Source organism: Pelodiscus sinensis, chromosome 9 (assembly GCF_049634645.1).
Source record: "Pelodiscus sinensis isolate JC-2024 chromosome 9, ASM4963464v1, whole genome shotgun sequence".
NCBI lineage: Eukaryota > Metazoa > Chordata > Testudines > Trionychidae > Pelodiscus > Pelodiscus sinensis.
This window is the reverse complement of record NC_134719.1, coordinates 33,940,095-33,965,253: the sequence shown is the minus strand read 5'-3', so window position 1 is coordinate 33,965,253 and position 25,159 is coordinate 33,940,095. Positions and strand designations below refer to the sequence as shown.

General features: G+C 45.2%; 1 protein-coding gene across 11 annotated transcripts in view; it reads left to right on the top strand.

The window, feature by feature from the left end:
- TGFBR3 (transforming growth factor beta receptor 3) overlaps positions 1-25,159 on the top strand; it is a 196,372-nt gene that overhangs the window by 81,599 nt on the left and 89,614 nt on the right. For all 11 annotated transcript variants that reach the window (XM_075936518.1, XM_075936514.1, XM_075936523.1 and 8 more), the window contains one exon: positions 12,206-12,390. In XM_075936518.1, coding sequence (XP_075792633.1) covers positions 12,206-12,390 — 185 coding nt within the window. The remainder of the gene's footprint in view (positions 1-12,205; positions 12,391-25,159) is intronic.

Genomic DNA, 25,159 nt, shown 5'->3' with positions numbered 1-25,159 from the left:
TCCTCCTGCTGCCACTCCTGTTCCTTCACTCAAACAGATACTCTAAAAACAATACCTTGTGGTATAATTCTTACTGAGACAGTTTCTTGGGTTTTTTACTATTCAGGCACTTCAGAGCATAATCCATGCCAACAGATTCCCATATGAGGCAATGGAATCTGTGCCATGACCATTAGCAGAAAACCCATAAATCTTCAAAGAAAGTTCATTTATTCTAATAGCAAGTGATGTTTCTATTGCAGTACTGGGATCCTTCTAAAAGGTGACATATGGAAAAAGTTCTCAATTTTTTTTGTATTTGAGTGAACGTTTCTTTCTTTCTTTCTTTCTTTCTTTCTTTCTTTCTTTCTTTCTTTCTTTCTTTCTTTCTTTCTTTCTTTCTTTCTTTCTTTCTTTCTTTCTTTCTTTCTTTCTTTCTTTCTTTCTTTCTTTCTTTCTTTCTTTCTTTCTTTCTTTCTTTCTTTCTTTCTTTCTTTCTTTCTTTCTTTCTTTCTTTTACTAATACTTGAACCCTTTACTTTCTTTATTGAAGCTGAGTGATCTTAGATGATGGGGTGGTCCCAAGAGAAATTCTGGGCTCTAGAGAATATTGGATGTTTTCTATCCCCTTGCCTCACTTGCATAGCCCCATTTTCTCTTTGCTCTTACACTTCTTGTGATTTCTCTCTTGGTTATCAAGTCAGTGAAGTTTCTTTAAAATTTGTTGTGCGTAACTTTGTGCATAATCAAAACAACCCAAAGGCAATAGTTTCTCAGGATGGGTCACATAAGGTAGTATCCTCATAGCATGAAATAGTTTACATACAAGAAAGGCAAGTGGAAGTTTGGTACTTTAATATTCTCTTTTAAAGAACTGAAGTACTGAGTTTTTTTGTAGAACTTGTACTGTACTGAGTACAAGCCTTTTACCAGTTTCTTTGCTTTGGATCTATCCCTGGCATATTAGTACAGTGTAAAGGCTCACGTAAATGTGCTTTTCAGTAAAAAGTCCTTGATCAAAGTCAAAGGAGAGTTTAGGAGATTACGGCCCATCCCTGCGCTCTCTATGGAATGGTATGTGTCTGTGTCTGCCCCCTGCGTTGGCTATTTTTCATTAGCAATAGGTGGTACAGCAGAAGTGTATGAAGGCAATCTTTACTGAGTGTGCAGTGGTCAGTGTTTTCCTGTTAAGGCTCCACAGTATATGAGAGAGCTGGTTGGCCTCTGCTTGCATTACTGAGACCCCCAGTGACACATCAAATTAGGTATCACCTGAAACCTGGCCTTCTTTTTCCAGTCACACTCAGAAACACCAATAAATAACCACATACACACCCAAGCCACTCTTTGTACAAGTTTGTCACCTGGGCGTGTTTGGACATTTCACCTCGCTTAGGATAGTTTTGCCAGTAAATATATATGGAGTCTTTTTAGCTATTAGAAGTGATTAATATTATAGTGGCCTACAGACCTGGTCGACAGTAATTTACATTACTTCAGACTTAACAGCTTAGAGATCCCTGGTGTTTCTGAAGTATACTGTTTCCAGAAGTTTTTAAACCTTTGCCCTTATGCAAAATGCCCAGACATGCATCATTCTCTCATATGAAAATCAATTAGACGAAATCAGTGCTTTTCTCTAAGATTCTGTAGGTGCAGTTTGCAGGCTCCCCCAGGCCTTGTGGGATTCCTATGAAACAACGTTAATGTGCTTTGGATCCCACCGTGCAGATTCACACAGCTTGTGGGAGTTGGTCACACTTTTCAGCAGACAGAGTTGCAGAAGTCACTATGGACATATAACAGAAACTGTATTAGCCTATGTTGTTGTTTGAATCAAATCCACCATGGTTATGAGTTGGTTTTTGGGTTCTAATATTCCCCCCTGCTCTCATCTCTACCATTTTTATTACAACAGAACACACGACTCATTATGCGTTTGGGTGATGTGGGAAACCAGAGTGAGCTCCAGATGTTAGTATCAAACAGAACAGGGCATTTAAAATATTGTTGTTTATTGAAAGTGGAAATAACATTGAAAGCAATTTTCTAATAGTCGTTATCCTGCGTAGGCATTTATATTAATGAGGTGTAAGAGAATACTTAACCTGGTCGTTGTCATCACAGGGCTTTACAAATCTTAACTAATTTAGTCTTTAGTAGCAACACAAGATTGCCACTCCAAGATTTTTGGCAAGTGCTCTAGGGCTGCATTATATTGAGGGGGTTTGGGGTCTGGGACAGAGGCTGGGTGTAGAAGGGAGTTTGGGGTAGGAGACTGCGATGCAGGAGGGGTGTGGAGTTTGAGAGGGAGTTTGGGTGAAGGAAGGGGTTATGATCTGGGGCAGAGGCTTGGGTGCCGAGTCCAGGAGAGAGTATGGGTGCAGGGGAGGATTCTGGCCCAGTGAAGGGTATAGGAGGGAGTGCAGGGTCTGGGGAGGGAGTTGTGACTTGGGGGGAAAAGGGTAAAGAGAGTTTGGGTGGTGGCCAGGGGGAGGTAGTTGTGGGGGGAGATAGGGTGGGGGTTCCAGAGTCAGGCTGTGGTTGGGAGGCACTTACCTAGGCATCTTCTAGGCAGCAGCACTGCGGGAACCTGAAGGTTGCAGTCGCAAGCTGCTCCAAGTGACTCTGTCCCGGCAGGGTGAAGGAGTTGTGTGAGAGGAGGCTTCATTGGCTGCCTCTGCTGCCAGAAATATATCTCAGGTGCTCTTGGTCGGAAATTGGCCAATGGGAGGTGAGAGAGTTTGCTGAAGGGTGGGGCAGAACACAAAGCCTCCCTCCTCACTTCCAGAAAAAAGCAGCCACATTTAAAGCAGCTGCTGCTGCACTGTGCTTACAGGTCCCAGTGAGGCAGCCGGGGCTGGATCCGGTAGCTTGGTGGGCCGGATCTAGCCCATGGGCAGCCTCTTGTTCACGCCGACATAGCTCCAGCAGGTTAGTTCTGTATTCTAAATACATGAGGCCAATCGCTGTTTAAATTGAGGGTTATAAAGCCAGTAGGGTTGCCAGGTGTCCGGTTTTGAGGGTTCTTTCCGGGAAACAAATTGAGAAAACACTGGACATATAAAATGTCTGGTATTTTCTAATTAGGTAAGTTTTATTATTAGTAGGAGTATCAGTACGTAGTTGTGAACTGCCTGGCTGGTAGACATGTTCATGCTGCGTGAGCATGTCTACCAGATAGGCAATACGCAACTACGCGAAGGGGGGCACGGGCCAGGGTGGGAGGGAATCCCCGAGGCTGGATTCGCACATGCTTTGCCAGGACCGTGCGTGGGATGGGCAGCGCCCCGGGATCTGCGTGCGCCCGGGTCAGTCCCACTCCCTGCTGGTCCATTCTCTCCCCCCGCTCTTCCCAACCCCCTCCCGGCCAGCCCTGCCTTCTGCCAGCTGGTTCCCCCTGCCCCCGGCCAGCCCCGCACCCCTGAACTGCCCTGCTTTCTGCCAGCTGGTTTCTCCCCCACCTCCCAATCTCCCCCAGCCATCTCCACTCCCCCCGACTCCATCCCGGCCAGCCCTGCTTCCTGCTGGTTGTTTTCCCCCCCTCCCACCACACCCCATCTCCCCCAGCCAGCTCCACTGCTCCCGACTCCTCCCGACCAGTCCTCCTCCCACCCTCCCATCTGAGATCAAGTGTGTCCGGTATTTTTTTTGAAGCCACCTGGTAACCCTAAAAGTCAGTAAAATACAGTTTTGGGCTTCTTGAGAACCAGTGTGATGAAATGGGGGAAGCCAGAATATCAGTATTTTGTATGTGTACTTAGTGAGGGAGCAGTGATGAGTTACAGTTGGAGGGTATGTCTACACTACAGCGCTAGTTCGAACTAACTTAGTTCGAATTAGTTAATTCGAACTAAGCTAGTTCGAACTAACGCATCTAGAACTAAAAACTAGTTCGAACTAGCAAGTCCACATTGAGTGGACTCTGAACAGGGCTTAAGGATGGCCGGAAGCAGTGCCGGCAGGGCATAAAAGGAGGACTTAGAGCGTGGAGATACTGTCTCAGGCTAGCCGAGGGCTGCGCTTAAAGGGTCCCGACCCCCACCCCGGACACACAGTTCTAAGGGGTGCCCCGCTTGCAAAGAAGTTCTGGCTTGGAGTGCCCTGAGTGCCCACACTGGGCACATCACACCACTCGGCCATCAGCCCGGCTACACTTGCCGCAGGCTGCCATCTGGGGAGAGGGAGTAATTGGGGGGCTGCAGGAGAGCTTCCACCCCCAGAAGCCCGCAGAGCCAGCCCAGTCCTCCCCATCGGGGGCTCGTACCCCATTCCTCCCTCACCTCCTTCCACTTACCCTTCCCTAGCCCCCCTTCTTATTGATGTACAAAATAAAGATAACGTTTCTTCCAACATTGACTCTGTCTTTATTGAAAAAAACTGGGGGAGACTGGGAAAAGGAGGTGGGAGAGGGGAAGAGAAAGGCTGGGAGAGGGGAGGGCAACTAACATGATCAGGGGTTGGGAACAGGTCCCAGATGAAGAAAGGCTACAGAGACCGGGACTGTTCAGCTTAGAAAAGAGGAGACGGAGGGGGGACAGGATAGAGGTCTCTAAAAGCAGGGGTTGGGTGGAGAGGGTGCATTCAGAAAAGTTCTTCCTGAGTTCCCATAAAGAAGGACTAGAGGACACCAAAGGAAAGGAATGGGTAGCAGGCTTGAAACTAGTAAGAGAAAGTTGTTCTTGCCAAAGCAAATAGTTAACCTGTGGAACTCCTTGCTGCAGGAGGCTGTGAAGGCTAGAACTAGAACAGAGTTTAAAGGGAAGTGAGATAAAGTGATGGAGGTTGGGTCCATGGAGTCCTATTAGCCAGAGGGTAGGAGTGGTGTCCCTGCCCAAAGTTTGTGGAAGGCTGGAGAGGGATGGCACGAGACAAATGGCTTGGTCATTGTCTTCGGTCCATCCCCTCCAGGGTCCCTAGGGTTGGCCGCTGTTGGCAGACAGGCTACTGGGCTAGATGGACCTTTGGTCTGACCCAGTACGGCCATTGTAAGCTCAGGGCTCAGGGTCGGGGGTCTCAGTGGACCCCCTTGATTTTCATGCACACCTGGTCCTGGGTGGCCAGGCTGGCAGCTCTTGCCCTAGACGGCCACTTTCCTGTGCCTAGTGCGGAGATCGTGGACGAGGTCCACGATGTCCGCACTAGCCCAGGAAGGTGCCCGCCTCTTGCGGTCCAGGGCAAGCTCCCGGGAGCCGCCAGCCTGGTTCCGGCAAGAGGGGGTGGGCTGGGGGGCATCGGGTGGGTGGCTCTGTGCCGTGCCAGGTGCAGGGTCTGCTAGCTGGGTGCTGGCAGGCTTGCACCTGGCACGGGCACCGTAGCCAGCCCGTGCCCCTTTAAGGGGTCCGGGGCCGGGAGGGGGGCATAGAGTTTCCCTGGTGTTGGCCAGAGTGGCCACCAGGGAAACCTGGGGAGGGCTAGCCTCCCACTAGTTCGAACTAAAGGGCTACACAGCCCTTAGTTCGAACTAGCTAGTTCGAACTAGGCGTTAGTCCTCGTAAAATGAGGTTTTCCTAGTTCGAACTAAGCGCTCCGCTAGTTCGATTCAAATTCGAACTAGCGGAGCGCTAGTGTAGCACCTATTAAAGTTAGTTCGAACTAACGTCCGTTAGTTCGAACTAACTTTGTAGTGTAGACATACCCGGAGGGATCAGCTGTTTCATGGTGCTCATGTTGAGCACGAGTGAGGTGTTACCCTAGCTTACAACAGGGAGGTAGAAAAGGGAAGGCCAGGATGTGGGCATGTAATGAGAAGGCTGGCAGAAGTGGAGCTAAAGCTGGTGTGTGACTAAACAACAGGAAAGTAGAGCTGAGGCAGGATGAGGTAGTGGTTTTATATAAAGTTTCAGGTATGAGTAGATTGTGCTGGGAGGGGATAAATAAGACAAGTGCTATCACAGAGAGGTTTTTATTTTTGTATCTACTCCGTATGGTTTTCCAGTTTTATACATTCTTCATGTTAGATATGGTGATGAGCACAGTGTAAGAACCTATATAGGCAGGCTTAGAGTATTACAAACAAATTTTATGAGAAGAAGATTGGAATCTGGCAAAATATAGGCAACTCCATGGAAATTAAGTTTTTTGTATGAGACATCAGCTGTAGACATGCAAATTCATGCCAGTCATTCCACAGTTCTCTGTTCCTGTGACTTTCAGCATTGCAAGAACAGAAGGGCTTGCTGTTCCTGAGAATCTGAGAGCCCTAGGAAGCTTGGTCTGGCACCCAGAACACATGCTCAAGAACACACAGCCAACTGCTTCTGCTCCTTGCAGAAATGCAACATTTAGAATAAGTAAAAGCGACGAGGAGTCCTGTGGCACCTTATAGACTAACAGAAGTGTTGGAGCATAAGCTTTCGTTGGCAAAGACCCACTTCGTCAGATGCTTGTCTTATTTAGAATAAGTGCGACTCTGCCATGTATCTGCATCTAGAATCTCTGTGCTAGAGGATAGTCTCGCAGCACTGGAGGTTAGTGTGGAGCCAGACCACCAACAGGCCTTCTGATCTTTGGCTCCCACTTTGAGGACAAACATTGAATTACGTAATGGGGCTGTGGGGTAAGACCAATGATTCCAAACCGCCAGTCCGCAGACCAGTGGCGAGCCGCAAGCCCCTGCCTGCTGGGTCGCAGCACATTCAGGCCACCCGCTGGGGTTCCCCATAAGTTATGTGCTCACACAAATTTTCTTCTTGCCCACTTCCCCAAGCATTAGCAGGGTGCATGGCGTCACTGGCAGCTGGGGCAGCCTCACCATGGCCCCAGTTCCAGCTCTGGTGGCCGCAACACAGCATGGCTGGGTGGGGCTGCTTGATGGGCAGCTGTGGTGCTCGGCCGGAGCCAAGCACCGTGCGGAGAGTGGCTGCCCCTGCAACTCCATTCTCCTCCCTTCTTGCTCGGTGGGAGCCTCCTCCTGGCCTCCAGGTGCTCCCAGTCAGTAGGGTTGCCAAGTGGTCTCCCAAAAAATACTGGACACGTGGTATTTTTTGGTCGGGGGGGAAAAAGGAACGTGAGATAATAAGCCCTTCCCCTCCCCGTTCTGGAGCGGCGATCGCAACCCCACCTCCCAACTGGGACTCCCAGCTGGGAGGCGGGGCCACCATTGGCACTGGGAGCCTGTGATTGCGCAGAAACCTGGCAAGGGCGGGGGGGAGTGGCTGGGAGTTTCAGCCACTCCCTCTGCCCCTGCCAGGCTTCTGTGCAATCGCAGGCGCCTAGCGCAGATCATGGCCCTGCCTCCCAGCTGCTCCCCCTGCCCCACACACCAGGTTTCTGTCTGGTGTGCAGCTGGAAAAATCAGAGAATACCGGACGGTTTTTTTACCGGACAAAGAGCGCTAATACCGGACTGTCTGGTAGAATACCAGACACCTGGCAACCCTACCGCCAGGGTTTACTTGCATTATTATTATGCATTATTTAGTGTGTGATTTTTTTTTATTTATTTTTTTAAGGTGGAAAGCGAATATTTTGGGGGGGATACTAATAAAAGAAAATCTTTTACAGTGACGTGTTATGTGCATACAGATGCAATGCTAAGTAACACGTGGCCTCTTAAAATTACCATAATATATATATGCCAGTATTTCAGTGTTGGTACACCAGCAGTTTTTGAATAAGTTTGCCAATCCATGGTATAAAAAAGTTTGGGAACTACTGGGATAGGCAGTGTAGTGACATGATTTGGATAGTTAGAAATGAGGAAAACTTGTTGATTTTTGTCATGGTCAGAACTGAGTTTCATAGAATGCAACAGGGAGTGAAACAGAATTGACAAAAGTCACAAATAACTTAGTACGTGTCTTTGGCAAAGTGATGAGACTACGATGATGTCATCGGACTTTAAAATCAAACACTTCTTCCTGTCATGAGATGTTGCTACAGAAGTAAAGACCAGGATGGAAGACGGAGAGAAGGATGGGTAGATACTTCTAGAACTGAATCAGGAGGCTCAGAAATATCCAGCTGAAAGGCAGATAGTTGCTCTTCCGCTGACTCTCAGTAAGAAAAATTGAATATTGTGTTTTTATTTTACACGTGTGACTGGTTGGATCACAAAAGTTCCCTCGGTGTAGTCCCCTAGTGTGCTGATCAAGCCACTCATGCCTGCCTGCCTTCTCCTTTGGGGCCCCCTGCTACTCTGTTCTTCTGGGCCAGAAGCTTTGGTCTCCCCTAGGCAAGGCACAGAGTTGAGGTTACTCATCCTTCTACTGCAGAGCCACACAGATCCTGAACCAGCTCAGCTCTGGGGGGGGACTCAGTTATAAGGCCTTTCACAGCACCCAGAACACAGACCCCAGAGTGGACCCAAATAAGTCAGTTTTACACCATGTAAAGGTTTTATGCAGAGTAAACATGTTCACCCCCTTTTATCAATGAACAAGAGATGTGCACAGTGTTTGCCCCCCATAACAGTTATTTACCTTGGGCTTGATAATAAACTAATGTGTTTTATTAAATATAAAAAGTAGGCGGTAAGTGATTTCAAGTGAAAACAGGCAGATTGTAATAAGTTATTAAACCAAAATAAACAATGCATGCCAGCTAATCCTAATCCACTAAGAAACTTGTTGCATGCCAATTCTTACCCTAAACGGTTGTTCCAACATCTCTTTCACAAGCTAGGCAGTCCCCTAGCTTGGGCCCAATCCTTCCCCCGTTCAGGCTTAGATGTTTCCAGCTGGCATCTTAGGGGGAAGGTTTCCTGGCATCTGGCAGCTGCTCCTTATTATTTGGTTCTTCCTCCCATTTATATCCATTTTGCCAAAGATGGGAATTCTTTGTGCTCAATTCAAACTTTTCTCACCTTAAGTGGAAAAGTACAAGATTTAAAATGGGTTTCAGCATCAGGTGGGCTGGCAACATGTCTTGGATTAGAAGAAAAACAGGGCCATTTACAGATCATTGACTTGATCAGCGAGCCATTCATTTTTGGAGAATCAGTAATGGCCCTCATTAGCACGTTTAGAATAATAAACAGGTCCACACTTCATATTTCTAACTCAGGGGTGGCCAACCCATGGCTCCTGAGTTGTATATGGCCCTTTGCTTAGAGAAATGCAGCTCTCATTCAGAGCTGTGCGCCCGAACTGCTGATGGCTGCTTTGCACATGTGCCCTAGTGCCTGGAGGGAGAAGCACATGGTGGCCGCTCTGGTGAAGCTCTGCGGGGGGGGGGGGGGGGCATTGGGTTAGAGCAGAGGGGGTTGGGGGTGCCTGGCTCTGCAGCAGTGGCGTGTGGGGGGGCGACAGTTGCCCCTGAGCACAATGCTAGGGGGGGCGCTGGGCGGGGTGGGAGTGTACAGCCCCACGCAGCGAGCCTGGCACTCGTGGGCCACTTGCTCCCTGCAGACAAGCTGCCAAGGCAGGGTCAGGCAGCAGGAGCGGGCACTTCAAAGGCCTGCCTGAGAGCCCAGCGCCCCGGCCTGGGAGCTGCTGCCACCCCCACTGCACAGTTTGGTGCCTGGACTGGACAGGATCGGGGGCGGGAGCCGGTGGAGCAGAGGCTGGATCTCACCCCCTGCCTGAATTCTAAGGGGTGGCAGGCAGGGCGGGGGCTGGCTAGCTGCTGACACACTCTGTGCTGGTGGTCCCCCTTGTGGGATCCCCATGCCTCTGTGTCAGGTGTGTGGGTTGGGACAGGAAGGTGAGTCCCTGTGCCAAGAAAAGCTGAGTGCTCCCAAGCCCTGCCGCAGAGCCTGGGCACCAGCCCCAGCCCACTATGCCCAGGTGCTGTCCTCGACACTCATTGGAAAAGCAGGTCCAGCCAGCATGGGGGGGAACCGCCTGCGAAGCACTCCCCGCCCCCTGGGACTAGTTTCTCTGGGACCCGGAGACCCCCACTAGTCTGCAGCAGAGCAGGGGCAGAGCCCCTCCATGCGCCCCACTGCTCCGCTCCTTCCCCACAGGTGGCTTGGGGTCGCCCTGGGCCTGGGGACCATGCAAGTGCTGCTGCTCCTGGGACTGCTGCACTGGGGCCCTGGCATAAATGATTCGGGGGGGGGGCACAAATTTTACCTTTGCCCAGGGCACATAACACCCTCGCTATGCCACTGCTCTGCGGGAGAGAGAGGGCATTGGGTTAGAGAGAGGGATGCTGGGAGTGCCTGGCTCTGCGGGAGAGGTTTGTGGCTCTTTGCACTCTATCTACAGCTATTTTAGCTCTTAGGACTCAGTTAGACTAAGCTGAAGTTTCAAAAGATGATATGCAAATTCTGCGGGAATTTGCATATCTTTTTCCATCTCACTTTGGAAAGCAGAGCTTTCTAAAATGAAAGTAAACGGGACGTGGTTTTTTAGCAACCCCCCTTTTTTCGAAAAGTCGCTCTTCCTCAAAAAATTAGGTTTATGCAGCTTTTCGAAAAAAGGGGAGGTTGCAGAAAAAAACGTGTCCTGACTACTTTCACTTTGTATCGGAAGAAGATATGCAAATTACTGCATATCTCCTTAATGTCCCGCGGAATTTGCATATCCTCTTTCAAAACTTCAGCATAGTCTAGACGAGCCCTTAGTGTCTGTCTGGTTGGCCATCTCCTGTTCTAACTTCACATACAAGAATGATACATGCCTAAAAATAGGATATATACCTTCAGCAGTTTGTAACTTAAAAAAAAAAGTTACATGAGGTATTTTGTCTAAAGCATATTTGAGTTGTGCATATTCATAAGCCAGTTTTCATAAAGCATGGGGGTGACTGTGTGATTGTATCATTTATTCTTGCTCAAAACATTTCATAATCTCCCAGGAGTCCACGTTTACTGTGCTTTTGCCAACTTGTCCTGTTGGGAGGGTGCTGTTTGCTCATCTTTTGCACTCCATGTCTGGGCAGGTGTAAATCATGCCTCCTGCGGTGCCTTTTAAAAGCATGCCTGTCCTCTGGGAGCTGGCAGGATTTGAAGTATGCTCCAGTGGGTTTTAGAATCGTAACAGCCCCTTTCACAGGACAGGACCTGCGTGATCTAAGGCACTGCAAAAAATGTAATTGTTCTCCACAGCTTTGTTTTCTTTAGGAAAAAAGTCTCTTTTAAAAGAAACCATCCATTTATTTGCTTATTTATGTAATAAGCAAACTATGGGTCAATTCTAAGACAATAATAAAAAAATGCTTACAGATTACACAGTTTGGGTCTGATATAATCTTTAGCAACATTGTAACTGTTTATGAACCATAGAAAATCTGCAAAACATTTCTGTTGACATTTTTTATTTCAAAGTTTCTTTGGTGGAAATATTTTTTTTTCTAGCAAACTTATGTCAGGTTGAGAGATCACAATTCTTCAAGCCAATGGCCATTCTTTTCTGTATATAATCTTTGGTTTAACCTGGCATGCATCTGAATCAAATTTCCTTCTTTGGTGCAAATCAACTCTCCTTACAGTCTTGAATGACCTTCGCAGTCAAAAACATACTATATCTGTTTCTGTAACTGGTGTGCTTGAAAAGTAGAGCTGCTTTTCATATATATTTCTCGTTTTAGTTTCCTGAAGATATAGTTCATATGTAAACTACTCCATACTCTTACTGCCATTCTATCTTGCGGTGTCACATCACACTGTCTTGACTACAACAAGAGAGTATGGCAGTGATTATTTGAAAGGACATTGACTAATTTTTGGACTAGATAGTTATCCGTTTAGATAATCATTGTCACACTCAAAACTGACTTGGCAAACAATATTTCAATGCACTGCGTGATAAATGTCTGCAGTAATATGGCAAGGTATATTTGCATTATATATTAGCTCTACTTCAAAAGGAATATGTATGATTTTGCATAGTTCTGTTTTCTATTTTTGTGCAATAAAGATGTTTCACATAGACAAATAATCTGCATCAGGCAAACCAATTCTCCCCCCCCCCCCCCCCCCCCCGGGTTTTATTTGATTCTTTTTTTTCCCCTCAATCCTCATTTCCTTCCTTACTTTCTTGATGTAGGGTGGACTTCCTACAATTTTAGGAAGGAGAGGAATACATAATTCAAATGAAGATTGTCACAGAAATGAATTAAAGGTCTAGCACCAAAAAGGAAAATAAGTAAATAAACAAAGTAATTGTTATTTATAATAACTAAAGCAGTTATTTCCAATATATGTTGCAAATAAGTATCTGAAGCTTTTGTTACTTATGTTCCAACTGGTTTTGTAATCACAAAGACAATTCAAGTTTAAAAGATATGAAATTTACTCTGGCTCATGTCTCTGAATGGTATATCTGTGATTTCCTCTGCAGGTCCTGTGCCTAGAAGTGAATGTGTGTTATCACCGGTCAATAGTTCCCACCCAGTTCATGCCTTGCTGGAGAGCTTTACAGTCTTATCTGGTTGTGCAAGCAGAGGCACAACTGGCCTGCCACAGGAAGTGCATATCCTCAACCTCAGAAATCCAGAGGAAGGGCTTGGCCATCATGAAAAAGAGGTAAAGGGGAGATTGTGCACTTTACAAACAAAGATGCTCAGTACAAAAATAGCAGTAAAGGGGGGGCGTTAATCAGAAACAGTGCAAGGGACATGTGGAGTGTTTGCACTCTTGCTGCCCATACGTTCTTTGCTCAGTATAGGAACAGAACCCTTTGATTTGACAAACAGTCAGTCCATCCACAGCTTTCACATGGAAGAAACTTACTAACAAAAAATAGAGTGAGGAATAAGAAACAGATTTTCATCTAGCGGGGGGGAGGGCTGTATTGAATTGCCCATTTTTCAAAGCTAGATCATTTAACTAAATGTGTTGTAAATTATCACAAATACCTTCAGATCCTTGCCATGGCCTCTGTAAACAAATACTTAAATTTAGATTCTTTCCCCTGTAATACATCTTTAATTCTTAACTGCTAAGGAATGTAGTTCAGATAGCAAGTGTTGCTGACTATAGTAGTTCTTAAGCACAGTGCAATTACTTATTTATATAAACTTCACTCAGATGGATTGGAGATAACTTTTGTTCTTGCTGCTATGAAAGCAGCAGAAAATGCTTAATGTTAAAGTACTGTTGTTTAATATGAAAACACCTCAGTGGAAAGAAAACATTTCATGTCAGGACAGTTCAGCTCCCTAGTTCTCTTGTACTTACAATATTATTTAAAAAATAACAACACAACCATTACTGCTGCCTATAAAAGTACCAAGCATGTATATAATTAGCTGAATTGATAGCATTAGGAAAAGAAACAGATCCAGTGGGAGAAACCTGATTGCTTAGAAGCTTAAGGTCTTAATTCTATGCTCAAAAGAACATTAAAATAAGTGCAGTGACTTCTAATACACAGGCTCTGAGACTGTCACCACTGAAGTTAGTAAACATTTTTGTCATTAACTTCAGTGGAAGCACTGACTGAGTCTAGGTTGTGGTGTCAGTGGAATGTATATTGTATGTTCCAACTGAAATCTCAACAGGTGTGTACAATGGAAATGTTTATAGGGTCTGATAATTCCAGATTATGATAGATTATCTTTTCAGCCGTCATCTTCACTGGCTGGCCTTAGCTGGAAATGTGAGTGCCAATTTCAGACTATTTTGCAGTGAGTATAGATATAATATTAGTCCTGCTGGCGTGGACAAGAAAAGTAGATATGTTTTGCAGTATCATTTTTAGAATTCATGAAGTACTACTGTGGTAAGTGTGGTATAAATGTTGAGAAAGCTACAAATGCTGTACATTCACTGTATGGACATGTAACCCATATTGTAATTTGACATTGTGTGTTCTGATGATCCTGATTCTGCATTGTTGCATATGCACCCAACTTCAGTGGAAATCATGGGAGTATTTAAAGCAGAAGAACTGGGCACTTAACATCTCATAGACAAAATTATAGCAGATAAAATGTATCTTTTAGATATCAATTTTTTTTTCTGTTTAGCAGAAAGAGGCTGCTTATGTCACACCTAACATACTTATTTCATCAGAACAGTTTGTCCATCTCTATCTTTGTGGTGTTATTTGCTGTATTGGGTGACACACTGTTATTATATGTCACGATAGCATATTTTATATCTATTTCCCCTAACCTTCTTCCCCTGTATCTCAGCCCTACTGCAATCATAGTCTTTGGAGGTGACTGTCCTGAAAATGAACAGGAAGCTAGAGAAAGGCTTTCTGGCGACAGCGGACAGCAGAAGAGTGTAAACAACTTAGAGAAATCAGATTTTAGTCATAGGATAAAGGTCTGAAAACAAAGCAGAGCTCAAATGTTATCTTTTCCATCGTTGTAAAAATCAACTCTAAGTGCCCTTTTGACTTAAAGAGTAAAATGCATCCATCACCTCCTGTTAGGTTAGGTCACTTGTCCATTTAGGATGTTTCCCAATGCCTGGAATTGCTGATAGCAAAGGCAGAGATTTATGTGTTTACAGTACTGTATGTCTATAGGAATAAAAATAGTTTTCTTGTTTGCAAATACCTTCTTTTCAGATGCAGCATTTAAACTGAGTTCAAAACAGATAGCATATGCATTTGGTGATCTGTCAAGGTTCTAATAGCATGGAATACAGGACCTAAATGCTTTAAATTGTGTAAGTCTGGCATTAAGTGTGGTGTGGGATATTTTTTATTTTGCTTTGTTTGCTTTTTAACTTGTCCTATTACAGATGTTGGTAAATTAGACATTTCTTTATTACTAAAAGGAGTGTAAACCATCCCCGCAGCAAATCCTTTGTAGGACTGCTTGATTAAATATGTTTGTTTACTTATCATACTGAAACAAAAGAGAGGACTATGCAGCACTTTAAAGACTAACAAAATGGTTTATTAGATGATGAGCTTTCGTGGGCTGCATAGTCCTCTCTTTTGTTTCAGCAAAATCAGACTAGCACGGCTACATCTCTTTTACTTACTATGGTACTCATAAATGTACAATATGCACACACTATAGTGTAATTTACTTTTGACACTTGTTTAGAACATGCAGAAAACCAGCTGTTTTGAACTTAAAACACTTGAGGACATCTGTTCTTCCCAGGCCTTCTGCACAAAGGTTAATGAGAATTATTTGTGCACATTACACTTGGAAACTTGCCGTATTTTATGTATTTGCAGAAACCACCACAATACTAATTTCCTGATCACTTAAGTTAAATGAAAACTCATATTGTGAGATTCTGCATCGTGGCTGCTGTTTTGAAGTGGTTTGTTTGTTTTCCTGTTTCCATTTCACTTAATTTTGTAACTGTTTGGATGGCATCTCATTTTCTGAAAATACTGAGACATTTTCTTCATATGACCATTCTGATACTAAACTCAAATATTTTTCCTTCAGTAGTGTTTTGTGTTCTGTCCCCTAACATTTCAGTTTTGCTAAACTTCAATGTGGGAAGTTGATTACCATCTGTGTAATAGACATGAGCGTGAATTTTGTTTTATTTGATCAGATTGACACCAGAGAGTGAGTTGATTGGTATAGTGGTCTGAGAATTAATATGGAAGCCAGGATCTAGTGTGCTCTACCTTTCTCTTTAGCTTTGGACAGCCTCTCGGCCTCAGCTTCTCCCTCTTAAAAAGAGGATAATCTTTGCTATTGTGAACTGTTGGGAGGATTAATTGATGTTTGTGAAAGCACTGTGAAACTACAGAGATTAGCACCAAAGAATTATATACAGAAATAAAATTATAAATAATTTTTTTTCAAAGATGAACAAGGCACAATCTTAGTGGGAAATTCTCTGACCACTGAATGTTGGTCTAAACTGCCACGAGTTTCTCCAGTCACACAGCTAATGGTAAAAATAGCTGAAGGGAAAGAAATACAAAATTAATCTCATGTGAATACTCAGAATTTAAATCAGAATACCTGGCAATATATTCACCATTGTTTTCATTTACATCCTCTTCCTCAATAACCCTGATGATGTTAAGTGGCAGGTTTGTCCAGACCTTGCTGAATTAGTATTTCTTCTATGCCCAGTTTTACTACTTCTAAAAATACAAAACTGGATTTTTTTGAAGTCTCTCTAGTACATTAGGGCTATGGTAATTTTTCCCTTTGTGTAATGGTTGCTTCATGTGATTGGGAAATTATCATACCCCAAATTTATAAGAGATACTCCAAAACGATCCAGCTTTTAACTCTTTAGAAATAGTACAATTAGGAACAGAAGAGACACTAATTCAGCTAGGCCTGGACACACTGAAACATAGACCATCTGATGTTTCTACCATAAGACCTTGTCAGTATATCCTGAACCGATGTTTTTCACAGATATTTTTTTGAGAATGTCATGGTGATAGATTATGCTTCACTCTCTATCCAAATTATTTGTTTTTAGTACTGCAGTGTTTTGGATGATGGAGATTGACATGGAATCCTGGGTCAATTAGTACTTTCTTCTGGATTTTCCACTCTAATAATCTTAGCTGTTTTCAAAAGAGAACTTGGATACACCTTTAGGGGTACATTTTCAGACTTCAGGTTGCATATGTTTATATACAAAGTTTTCATACACTGAAGTGGTGTAATTACCAACATGTACATTTAAACACTAGTTTGTACACACCCAAATGATTGTTTCTAGTGCCTGCAGATGTACTGAAGGTGTACATGTGCATGGTTGTATGTTACTTTATGCAGATACAAGTTAAGGCCTGGTAAAGGTCCTTTTGAAAATGTATCCCTTAATGTTAGTGGTTAACACCACCCTTTCAATTATTCTGTCTCATCTTTCTCTATCTTATGTCCTGTTCTTGCAAAAATGTACACACGTGCATGTAGTTTCATTGACTTTAGTGCTACTACTCAGAGGGTGTAAGCCTTGGCAAAATCCAGGATTTCTATTTTATTTAGAAATGCCTTCTATTTTAAATTGTCATGACATTCTTTAAGCTTTACAATTGTTCTCCATTTAAATCTCTGAATTCCCATGTGTTTGGATAGTTTTCGTACGTACTTTTCATCATTCCTCTAGACTGTACATGTTAAATTTCTTTACTGTCTCTGCATAAATCATATTTTGTAATTATCTTATGATTCCTGTACCCTTTGAGTTCCCCTCCAGTTTATCATTTATTTTAAAAACATGATGTATCATACTATATAGAGGACACTCATGTGGCCTTACTAATGCTATATTCAACAAAATATTTGCTTTCCTGTTTGGGCATTCAGTTGACCCAGAGTATCCAAGGACTTTGGGACCAACCACAACCTTCAGCTAAATGTAGCTTTAGATGAAGAGTTCACACATGCAGTAAAGGAGACCAGCCTGTTGTATAGGCGTGGGGGGGGGGGGGCGAGAGGGAGAGGAGTCAACAGCCCTAGTCTGGTCTGGTGATTCAAAAGGCCCCAGGGCTCCCACCCACCACTGCTGCTACTGTGGCAGTCAGAGCCCGGGCCCTTTAAATCACTGCTAGAGTGCCATGTGGCATGCTCCAGTCAGAACTGAGACTGCCTGCGGGAAGCTAGCCCCAGCTCCACCCCTTCTGCTTGAGGCCTTGCCCTTTCCTGAGACAGAGCCAGGTCCCTCTGCTTTACCCGGGGGCCTGGCAAGTCTGTTGGCCCATTGTGTATAGGGGCTGTGATTTAGGGATGAGAATGTTCTCCTCCAGGGCTACTGTGTTTGTACAGCTCTTGGAGAGGTGTTGGGAAGGGGAGAGAGAATTCAATAGGGGTTGATTTATCTGGACATGTACTGTATAGCATCAGCTGGTGTTTTTTTGGGGGGGGGTGCGGGGGAGCATAACATCACACTGAGTTTGTCCAGTTCAGTACTGCCATTTTTCCTGCAGATCCTTCTCTACATTACTACATTCTAACCATTGTTCTCTTCTCTGGTTCTTCTCACTGTTTTTCCCCCTAAGCATATTGCTTTGCATTTATCAGAATTAAATCTCAACCTGTTAATAATTATCCATTTCTCCATGTGCTCAAGAGCCCTTTGCAGTTCATCTTGGTCCTTTTCTCTGTTTATGATCCCTCCTAGTCTGGTATTCTGTGTAGAATTACAGGCAGTCCACGGGTTACGTACAAGATAGGGACTGTAGGTTTGTTCTTAAGTTGAATCTGTATGTAAGTCGGAACTGGCGTCCAGATTCTGCCGCTGCTGAAACTGACCAGCGGCTGACTACAGGAAGCCCGAGGCAAAGTTGCTCTGCCCCGGGCTTCCTGGAATCAGCCTCTGATCAGTTTCAACAGGCTGAATCTGGACGCCAGTTCCATACAGATTCAACTTAAGAACCCCAGGCGTCCCCAAGTCAGCTGCTGCTGAAACTGATCAGCGGCTGATTCCAGGAAGCCCAGGGCAGAGCAACTCTGCCTCGGGCTTCCTGTAGTCAGCGCTGGTCAGTTTCAGCAGCGGATGACTTGGAGACGCCTGGGGCAGAGCAGCTGGGGTGCTGCTGGGTTGCTCCAGTCGCGCCGCTCCTCGGCGCTACTGGACCAACCCAGCAGCACCCCAGCTGCTCTGCCCCAGGCGTCCTGATTCAGCCGCTGCTGAAACTGACCAGCAGCGGCTGAATCAGGACGCCTGGGGCAAAGCAGCTGGGGTGCTGCCGGGTTGGTCCAGTAGCGCCCAGAGCAGCGCTGCAGGACCATCCGGCAGCGCCCCAGCTGCTCTACCACAGGCGTCCGGAGAAAAGCCTGGTCTGCTGGGGGGGGGTACTAGCTGCGCCCCCCCTCCCTCCCTCCTGCAGACCAGAGAGATGCGGGCGGCGGACCGAGACGCACCGCGGTCCCGCCACCCGGGTCCTCCGCAGCTTTGCTCCGCATCTCCCTGGTCTGCTGGAGACCAGCAGACCAGGGAGACGGGTAGCAAAGCCTCTGAGGACGCCGGCAGTGGGACAGCCGCGGTGCGTCTGGGCTGTCCGCTGCCTGCGTGCTCCCCGGCTTTGCTCCCTGTCTCCCTGGTCTGCTGGTCTCCAGCAGACCAGGGAGACGGGGAGCACGCGGGCAGCGGACAGCCCAGACGTGCCGCGGCTGTCCCGCTGCCGGTGTCCTCAGAGGCTTTGCTCTCCGTCTCCCTGGTCTGCTGGTCTCCAGCAGACACGGGAGACACGGAGCAAACCCCGTTCGTAACTGCGGATCCGAAATAAGTCGGATCCGTGTAACTTGGGGACTGCCTGTATATATGTTGTTTACTTCATTCTCTAAAGGTTTGTTAAAATACACCACAGCACTGTTTTTTTGTTGTTTTTTTTCCAAACCTGTTCCTTTAGATTGTTCTAAATCTCTCACTTTGTTCTACTTTCCAAGTCCAGGTTCTGTGAAGATAAGGCTGGAGATTTTTGCAGCCTCCCTAGATAGAAGTCTTCGTCAAAGTGACTGGTTTTCTTTGAAATTATGGATAGCCAGGCCACCAGACTCAGGGCTTTTAAAAGAACCTAGAATACAGACTTTCAAGTCTGCTGGCTGGTAGGAGTCCCACAAGATATATTCAAAATACCTGGGTTATCTTGTTTAATGGTCTTGTTTTGTAATCCATATTCACTGGCATAGTTTATTGAGGCTGCTCTGGTGAATGAGGACTGCAGAATAGGGCACTTTCATCATTCTGAGCCCAGTATTACCATGTGGTGACTCAGTCAGTATTGCTTTCAAATGTAATGTTGTATATGTTAGAATTTAAGGTTCTCATTCTTACAGCAAGGACTCCTACAGAACTAATGATGTGACAGGAGCAATTAGTTTAATTGCTTTAGTTTGATGCATAGTGTCTTCCCATATCCAAAATGAACCTGGATAAGCCTCACCTCCCACCCTGCTTCCTCCCCTGAACACTTTAAGGTATTTAAACATGGCTGGATTTCTGTACTAGTATAATGTGGCTTTTCCTCTTGTTTGCTCTGGACTGAAGTGTTTGTAGATTGTTATCTAAGTCAGCTCAGAAGTTGCTGGTCGCTGAGTTTGGCCCTCTTTTCAACTATTACCCACCAGAACTTCAAGAGGAAGTTGTGTGACAGCCAGAAGAATTTGTTTGTTTAGGGCATGTTGCCCATCAGAAGCATCAGTTGACAACTGTGTCTGCGTAAGGAAACAGAAATAAATTTTTGTGAGGTTGAAGGGTTCATGTAAAATCCCAAGTATTTTCTTTCTTAGAAATGAAACAGTTTGCAGTACATCAGTTGAAAGTGTCAGTGAACATGCAGTTTCACAAAGTTGTCTGGAATTGAGAGTGACATAATGGCAAGGCAAACAAGAAAAAGAGCTAAAAGAAAAATGTCAGAGTAAATTTCATAGTGGTTAAAATCTTTTTTTATTGTTTAACATGTTGGGAATGTGAAATGGGAATCTTGTTTTATTGACCTTTGTTTTCCTGCACTGTGTGCACACAGATACTGATTTGTTATTGTAGGGTTCTTATGAGCCGGGCCCTGGGGTCAGGGTGGGATCTGGGCTCTTTGAGTTGTGACTTTTGGTACTGAGGCACAGACCCTCAAAGGTATTTGTTTGCAGGAATTTTATTTAATGTTTATTTTTATTTTAAAGGTGCGTACGGTAGAATGATTTGGGTTTTTTTTCTCTCTTCTTTTCCACTCATGCATGTGGGCGCACACAGTTTCAGGCAGATACATTTGGTTTGAGTTCTCTGCAAATCAGCTGTAGTTCCAGTTGTTGTTTGCCTTGACCCATCCTCACAAGGTCTCTTCATGATGTACTCAGGAGCATGCTGAATACCATCCGGTCATCAATTTCCATTTCTTTGGAAAAGTAATTAAAGCGGTGGCAGCTTTCGGTGCATCTTTATATCATAGACAGGTGGGGTAGAGATTCCATTCTTTCTCTGGGCTCTTCTTTTTGTGATAGAGGCAGCATTTGTCAAGGTCATGAGTAGGGCTCTACCAAATTCACAGCCATGCTAAATGTGTCATGGAGCATGAAATCTGGGGGAAATTTGTGAGCTTTTACCCTACACTATATTGACTCCACAGGGGATACCAATGGTTCTCAGATTGGGAGCCCTGACCAAAAAGGTGGGTTACAAGATTATTTTAGGATGATCACAGTATTGTCAACCTTACTTCTGCACAATGATTAGTCTGGGAGTGGGGCAGTGGCTGAAGTCTTTGTCTCTCTCCTTCCCCCGAGGTTCCCCCTAGGCGCCCATGCCCTTGTTGGTGGGAGGAGACTTTGCACACCCCTCCTTTTGCCCCTTGGCCAATCAGGACTTGGGGATGGGGGAGCACGCAAAGTCTCCTCATACCCTGCCAGGAGCATGTGGCATTTCTAAGTGCCATGGGCTCCTTGTAGGGCAGAGGAAATTTTACATTCTTCCCCTGCCCCAGGCTAACATTACTAGATTTTTATGGTGGTCTAGAAGGCTAGTGACAGGGCCGGCTCTAGGCACCAGCAAATCAGGCAGGTGCTTGGGGTGGCACTTGGCCAGGGCACCATTTCAGGTAAGCAGCCGGTGCTGCCCCCAGCAACACCTAGCCCTGCCCCGCCCCACCAATTTTAAAGGGCCGTGGCCTGGGAAACTCCGTGGCTGTACAGCCAGCTGGCACCAAAGTGTGCCCGGAGCCTTCTGGCCGCCCCTGTCTCCTCTCCTGCTCCTCCCCTCCCTGGCAGTCACTAAACAGCCGGCGCCGCCCACGGCAATGCCTAGCCCCGCCACGCCAATTTTAAAAGGCCACAGGAGATGCCACAGCTGCGCAGCCAGCACTGGCACCATGTGCGCCTGGCCCTGGAGCCTGCTGGCCGGCCCTGTCTCCTGAGTCCTGCTCCTCCCCGACGGCCGCTACCTCCTCCAAGAGCCTCTCCACTCCAAGCGGAGGCTCTGCTCCACCAGACACACAGCCTGGTCCCAGCCATCAGCCACCTCATGTGGAAACCCCCGGTAGGATGCCCCCTTCCCGCCTAGGGTTGCCAGGTGTCTGGTATTCACCTCCTGTTAAAAAAAAAAAAAATTCAGAGAATACCGGACACCTGAGATGTCCAGTATTTTCTGATTCCCCCCCCCCCCCCCCAGCCAGGAAGCGAAAATACTGAGCACCTGGCAACCCTACAAACACTCAGCACCCAGTTCTTCCCCTCTTTTCCCCCTCCCCCCTCCTGCCCCTCAACACCCCAGCCCCCATGCTTACCAGGTTCTGCAAGGCTGCTGTCACAAAAGGCCAAGGGTCTTAGTGCTCAACCGCTCCCCTGTTCCTAGCCCTGCACTCACTCTTAAAGGGGACATGCTGTTTTATTTTAATTTTTTTTTCCCCTCAATAACTTTGGTCCCTCCCGCCCCTCTCCCCCCCCCCTTTTTTTTTTACAACAGAATTTTTTCCTGGTGGTTTTTTTTGCGGAGCAGCCAAAACATTTTTTGCTTGGGGCAGCAAAAAACCTAGAGCCAGCCCTGGCTAGTGATGGGAAAAATTCTGATGATCAAATCTGCTGTCATGCTGGAAATAACCTTGAGTCTGTGGTCTTCTATTCTTCCTGACTTCTTTTTCATTGTAGATGTTTCTGCCACATACTTTACTTTTAAGGGCCTTTATAATTATTTTCCAACTAAAGCATGGAGTGAATAGCTATGAGAGATCTTTAATATGTGGCCAATATCCTTACAAAAATTTTGCTTTTTTTATAATTACAGAAACCAACTATGTCTAATGATCAAAGGGGCTTATACTTTTCTATCAACAGATTTCATGTAAACCTCTGTTTACATGTACAAAACTCAGATGTGCACATTCAGCCAAGCAAATTGTATGTTATCTGTTTTGCAAAAACAGATGTGTTTTGTATACATGCAAAATATGTAAATGGAATTTAGAGGCCACTTGAAAACTTCACCTACTATGGCCATATTGCATTGCAGAGTCAGAGCCGATGACCCTGACTCAGGAAAGCACTTCAGCCTGTACTTAATCTTTTTTACTTCAGTAGGATTTTGCTGTCTGGGAAAGGGGTGTGGTTGCAAATGGGGCCCCTAGTTGCATTGCTTCTTGATAGAATAATGCCAATGCACCAAGAAAAAGTTACTTTTTTCATTGCTATGTGTAACAGTCTCTTGTTACCCATAATCATATGGAGAAACTCAGGGGAATAGAAGTGGTGGTGTCCTTTCATCAATTCTTCTAAGTTTCAGCTTTGCAATCATACTTCTATTTCTGTTTTTACTTGATTTTTTTGAAAGTACTCTTCTCTGAATAGTTATCTATGACTTTCCCCTCCTACAATTTTATATGCATTTCAGAGCGATAGTTAGCGGAAGGAAGTTACAGGGCGTACAGTTAGCCACACAGAGCATACCTGAGGTTTTATACACACATAATGTAAATAGGAAGTAACTCAAAGATATTAAACATGAGTTCAAAATTAAGCTAGTATTTGATGTGTTAAATCAATTTGTAAACAAGTAGAAACAGGATAATGCAGGCGAGAAGAGAATGGCATCACTATTGTGAAAATACTTACATTTATGAGGCTCTTACAGTTCCTGGAAATATTCTGTTTCTGTGTTGTTGATCCTGGAAGCATTTATGCTTGTGAGCAGCTTTATCCACAGAAGTAGTCCCACTAGGCTAAGTAACTCTGGTTCCTTGGTTTTATGAATTGCATCTGAATGTCCTAACAGTAGTAAAATAATTCCCATATTCAGGGGAGCCGACAGCCATGCTTGGCCCCTGGGCAAGGTGAGGAGGGGGCAGCTCTGCACTCCAGAAGGGGCAGGGCTGGAGGCAGCCAGCCCTCAGCACCACTCAGAGCATACCCCCCGACCTCGCCCCCACCCCCAGCTTTGCGCTTACCCAGAGCCCTCTAGTGGTGATTTTCAAGTGTCAGGGTTCTAGACACTGCTACTGTTGCAGTAGTGACAGCAGCTGCTAGGCATTCTAGACCCCTGAGAATCACTGGGCCCTAGGGCAGTTGTCCCCTTGTCTCTCTCTGCCAGTGGGCCTCCCCATAGCTATTGTTTTTCCTTTAAACAATTCTACTTTTCATTTGTACACGGAAAAAAAAAAAACCTTCAATCATGAAAATAAGAAAACACCAAATGCTTGAAAAAAAATAATCGGGAATTATGTTGAATAAGGTTATGTGGAATCCTGTTAATTGAGATGTTTCCTCTACATTCAATTTGAACTCCACGTGAAGGTAGTCTATAGACATGCCCTCTTTCTAGAATCCTGCACAGATACAAAATTGGTATCCATGTCTGCCTCTGCATTTGCAAAAATGTTCCACAGAGATCCTTAGCCACATCTGCAGATGCAGATACCCATGGATATAAAGTGGATATCTGCACATTTACAAGATGTGGAATGTAAGTGACTAGTCGACTACCCGATAGGCCTAGGCTAATCAGATAGTCGACTAGTAGCTTCCCCACAACCCCTTGCTGCCTCTATATCAGAGGCACCAAGCAGGGCGGAGCAGGAGCCAGTACTGGGGGGGGGGGGTCCAGCTTAAAAGCCAGTCCCCCCTCCCCAACACTGTCTCTGTGCGGGGAAAGAGAGGCAGAGGCACAGTGGGGGAAATGGCATGAGCGGAGACGAAGCACTCCCTCCTTGTGAACTTGTGGCTCTTGTATATTTCAAAGGCAGAGGCACAGGGGGATAGCAAATGCCCCCTCTCCATCAATTAATCAAGTAGTTGAGGGAAATTCCATCAACTACTTGATTAGCTGATGAATGGAAATTTAACATCACTGTTAATAGATGCAAAATGTATATCTGCATCTGTATCAGTAGCCACAGATATTCGCGGATATCAATGGATTTGCAGGGCTCTATGTTTTTCTTCATGCTGACACAGTTATGTCCACAGTGTTGTAAATACAATCTCATGCATCCTTTTCCTAAAACGTATAGTGCTCTAAAGTAGTGGTTCTCAACCATTGGTACACAGAGGTCTTCTAGGGGGCACATCTACTCATCTGACATATGCTTAGTTTTAGAACAGGCTACATTAAAAGTACTAGCAAAGTCAGTGCATATAAAACTGATATAAAGACAATGACTTGTTTATACTGCTCTATATACTGTATATAGAAATGTAAATACAATATTTATATTCAAATTGATTTATTTTACAGTTATATGGTAAAATGAGACAGCCCCATTTTGAATACAAGCTTTTAAAAATGAGCCCTAAACTACTTGATGGTCTCTCTTCATCTTACTTACTGAAGTTTCTCACTGGGGCCCCAATCCTGCAATAGGAGATCCATGTGACTGGATTCTTATGCTAATATAATGCTCCACTGTAGTCAGTGAAACTCCACACAAGAATGAGGCTCCTGCCACATGGATTTGATCGTAAGGTTGGGAAAG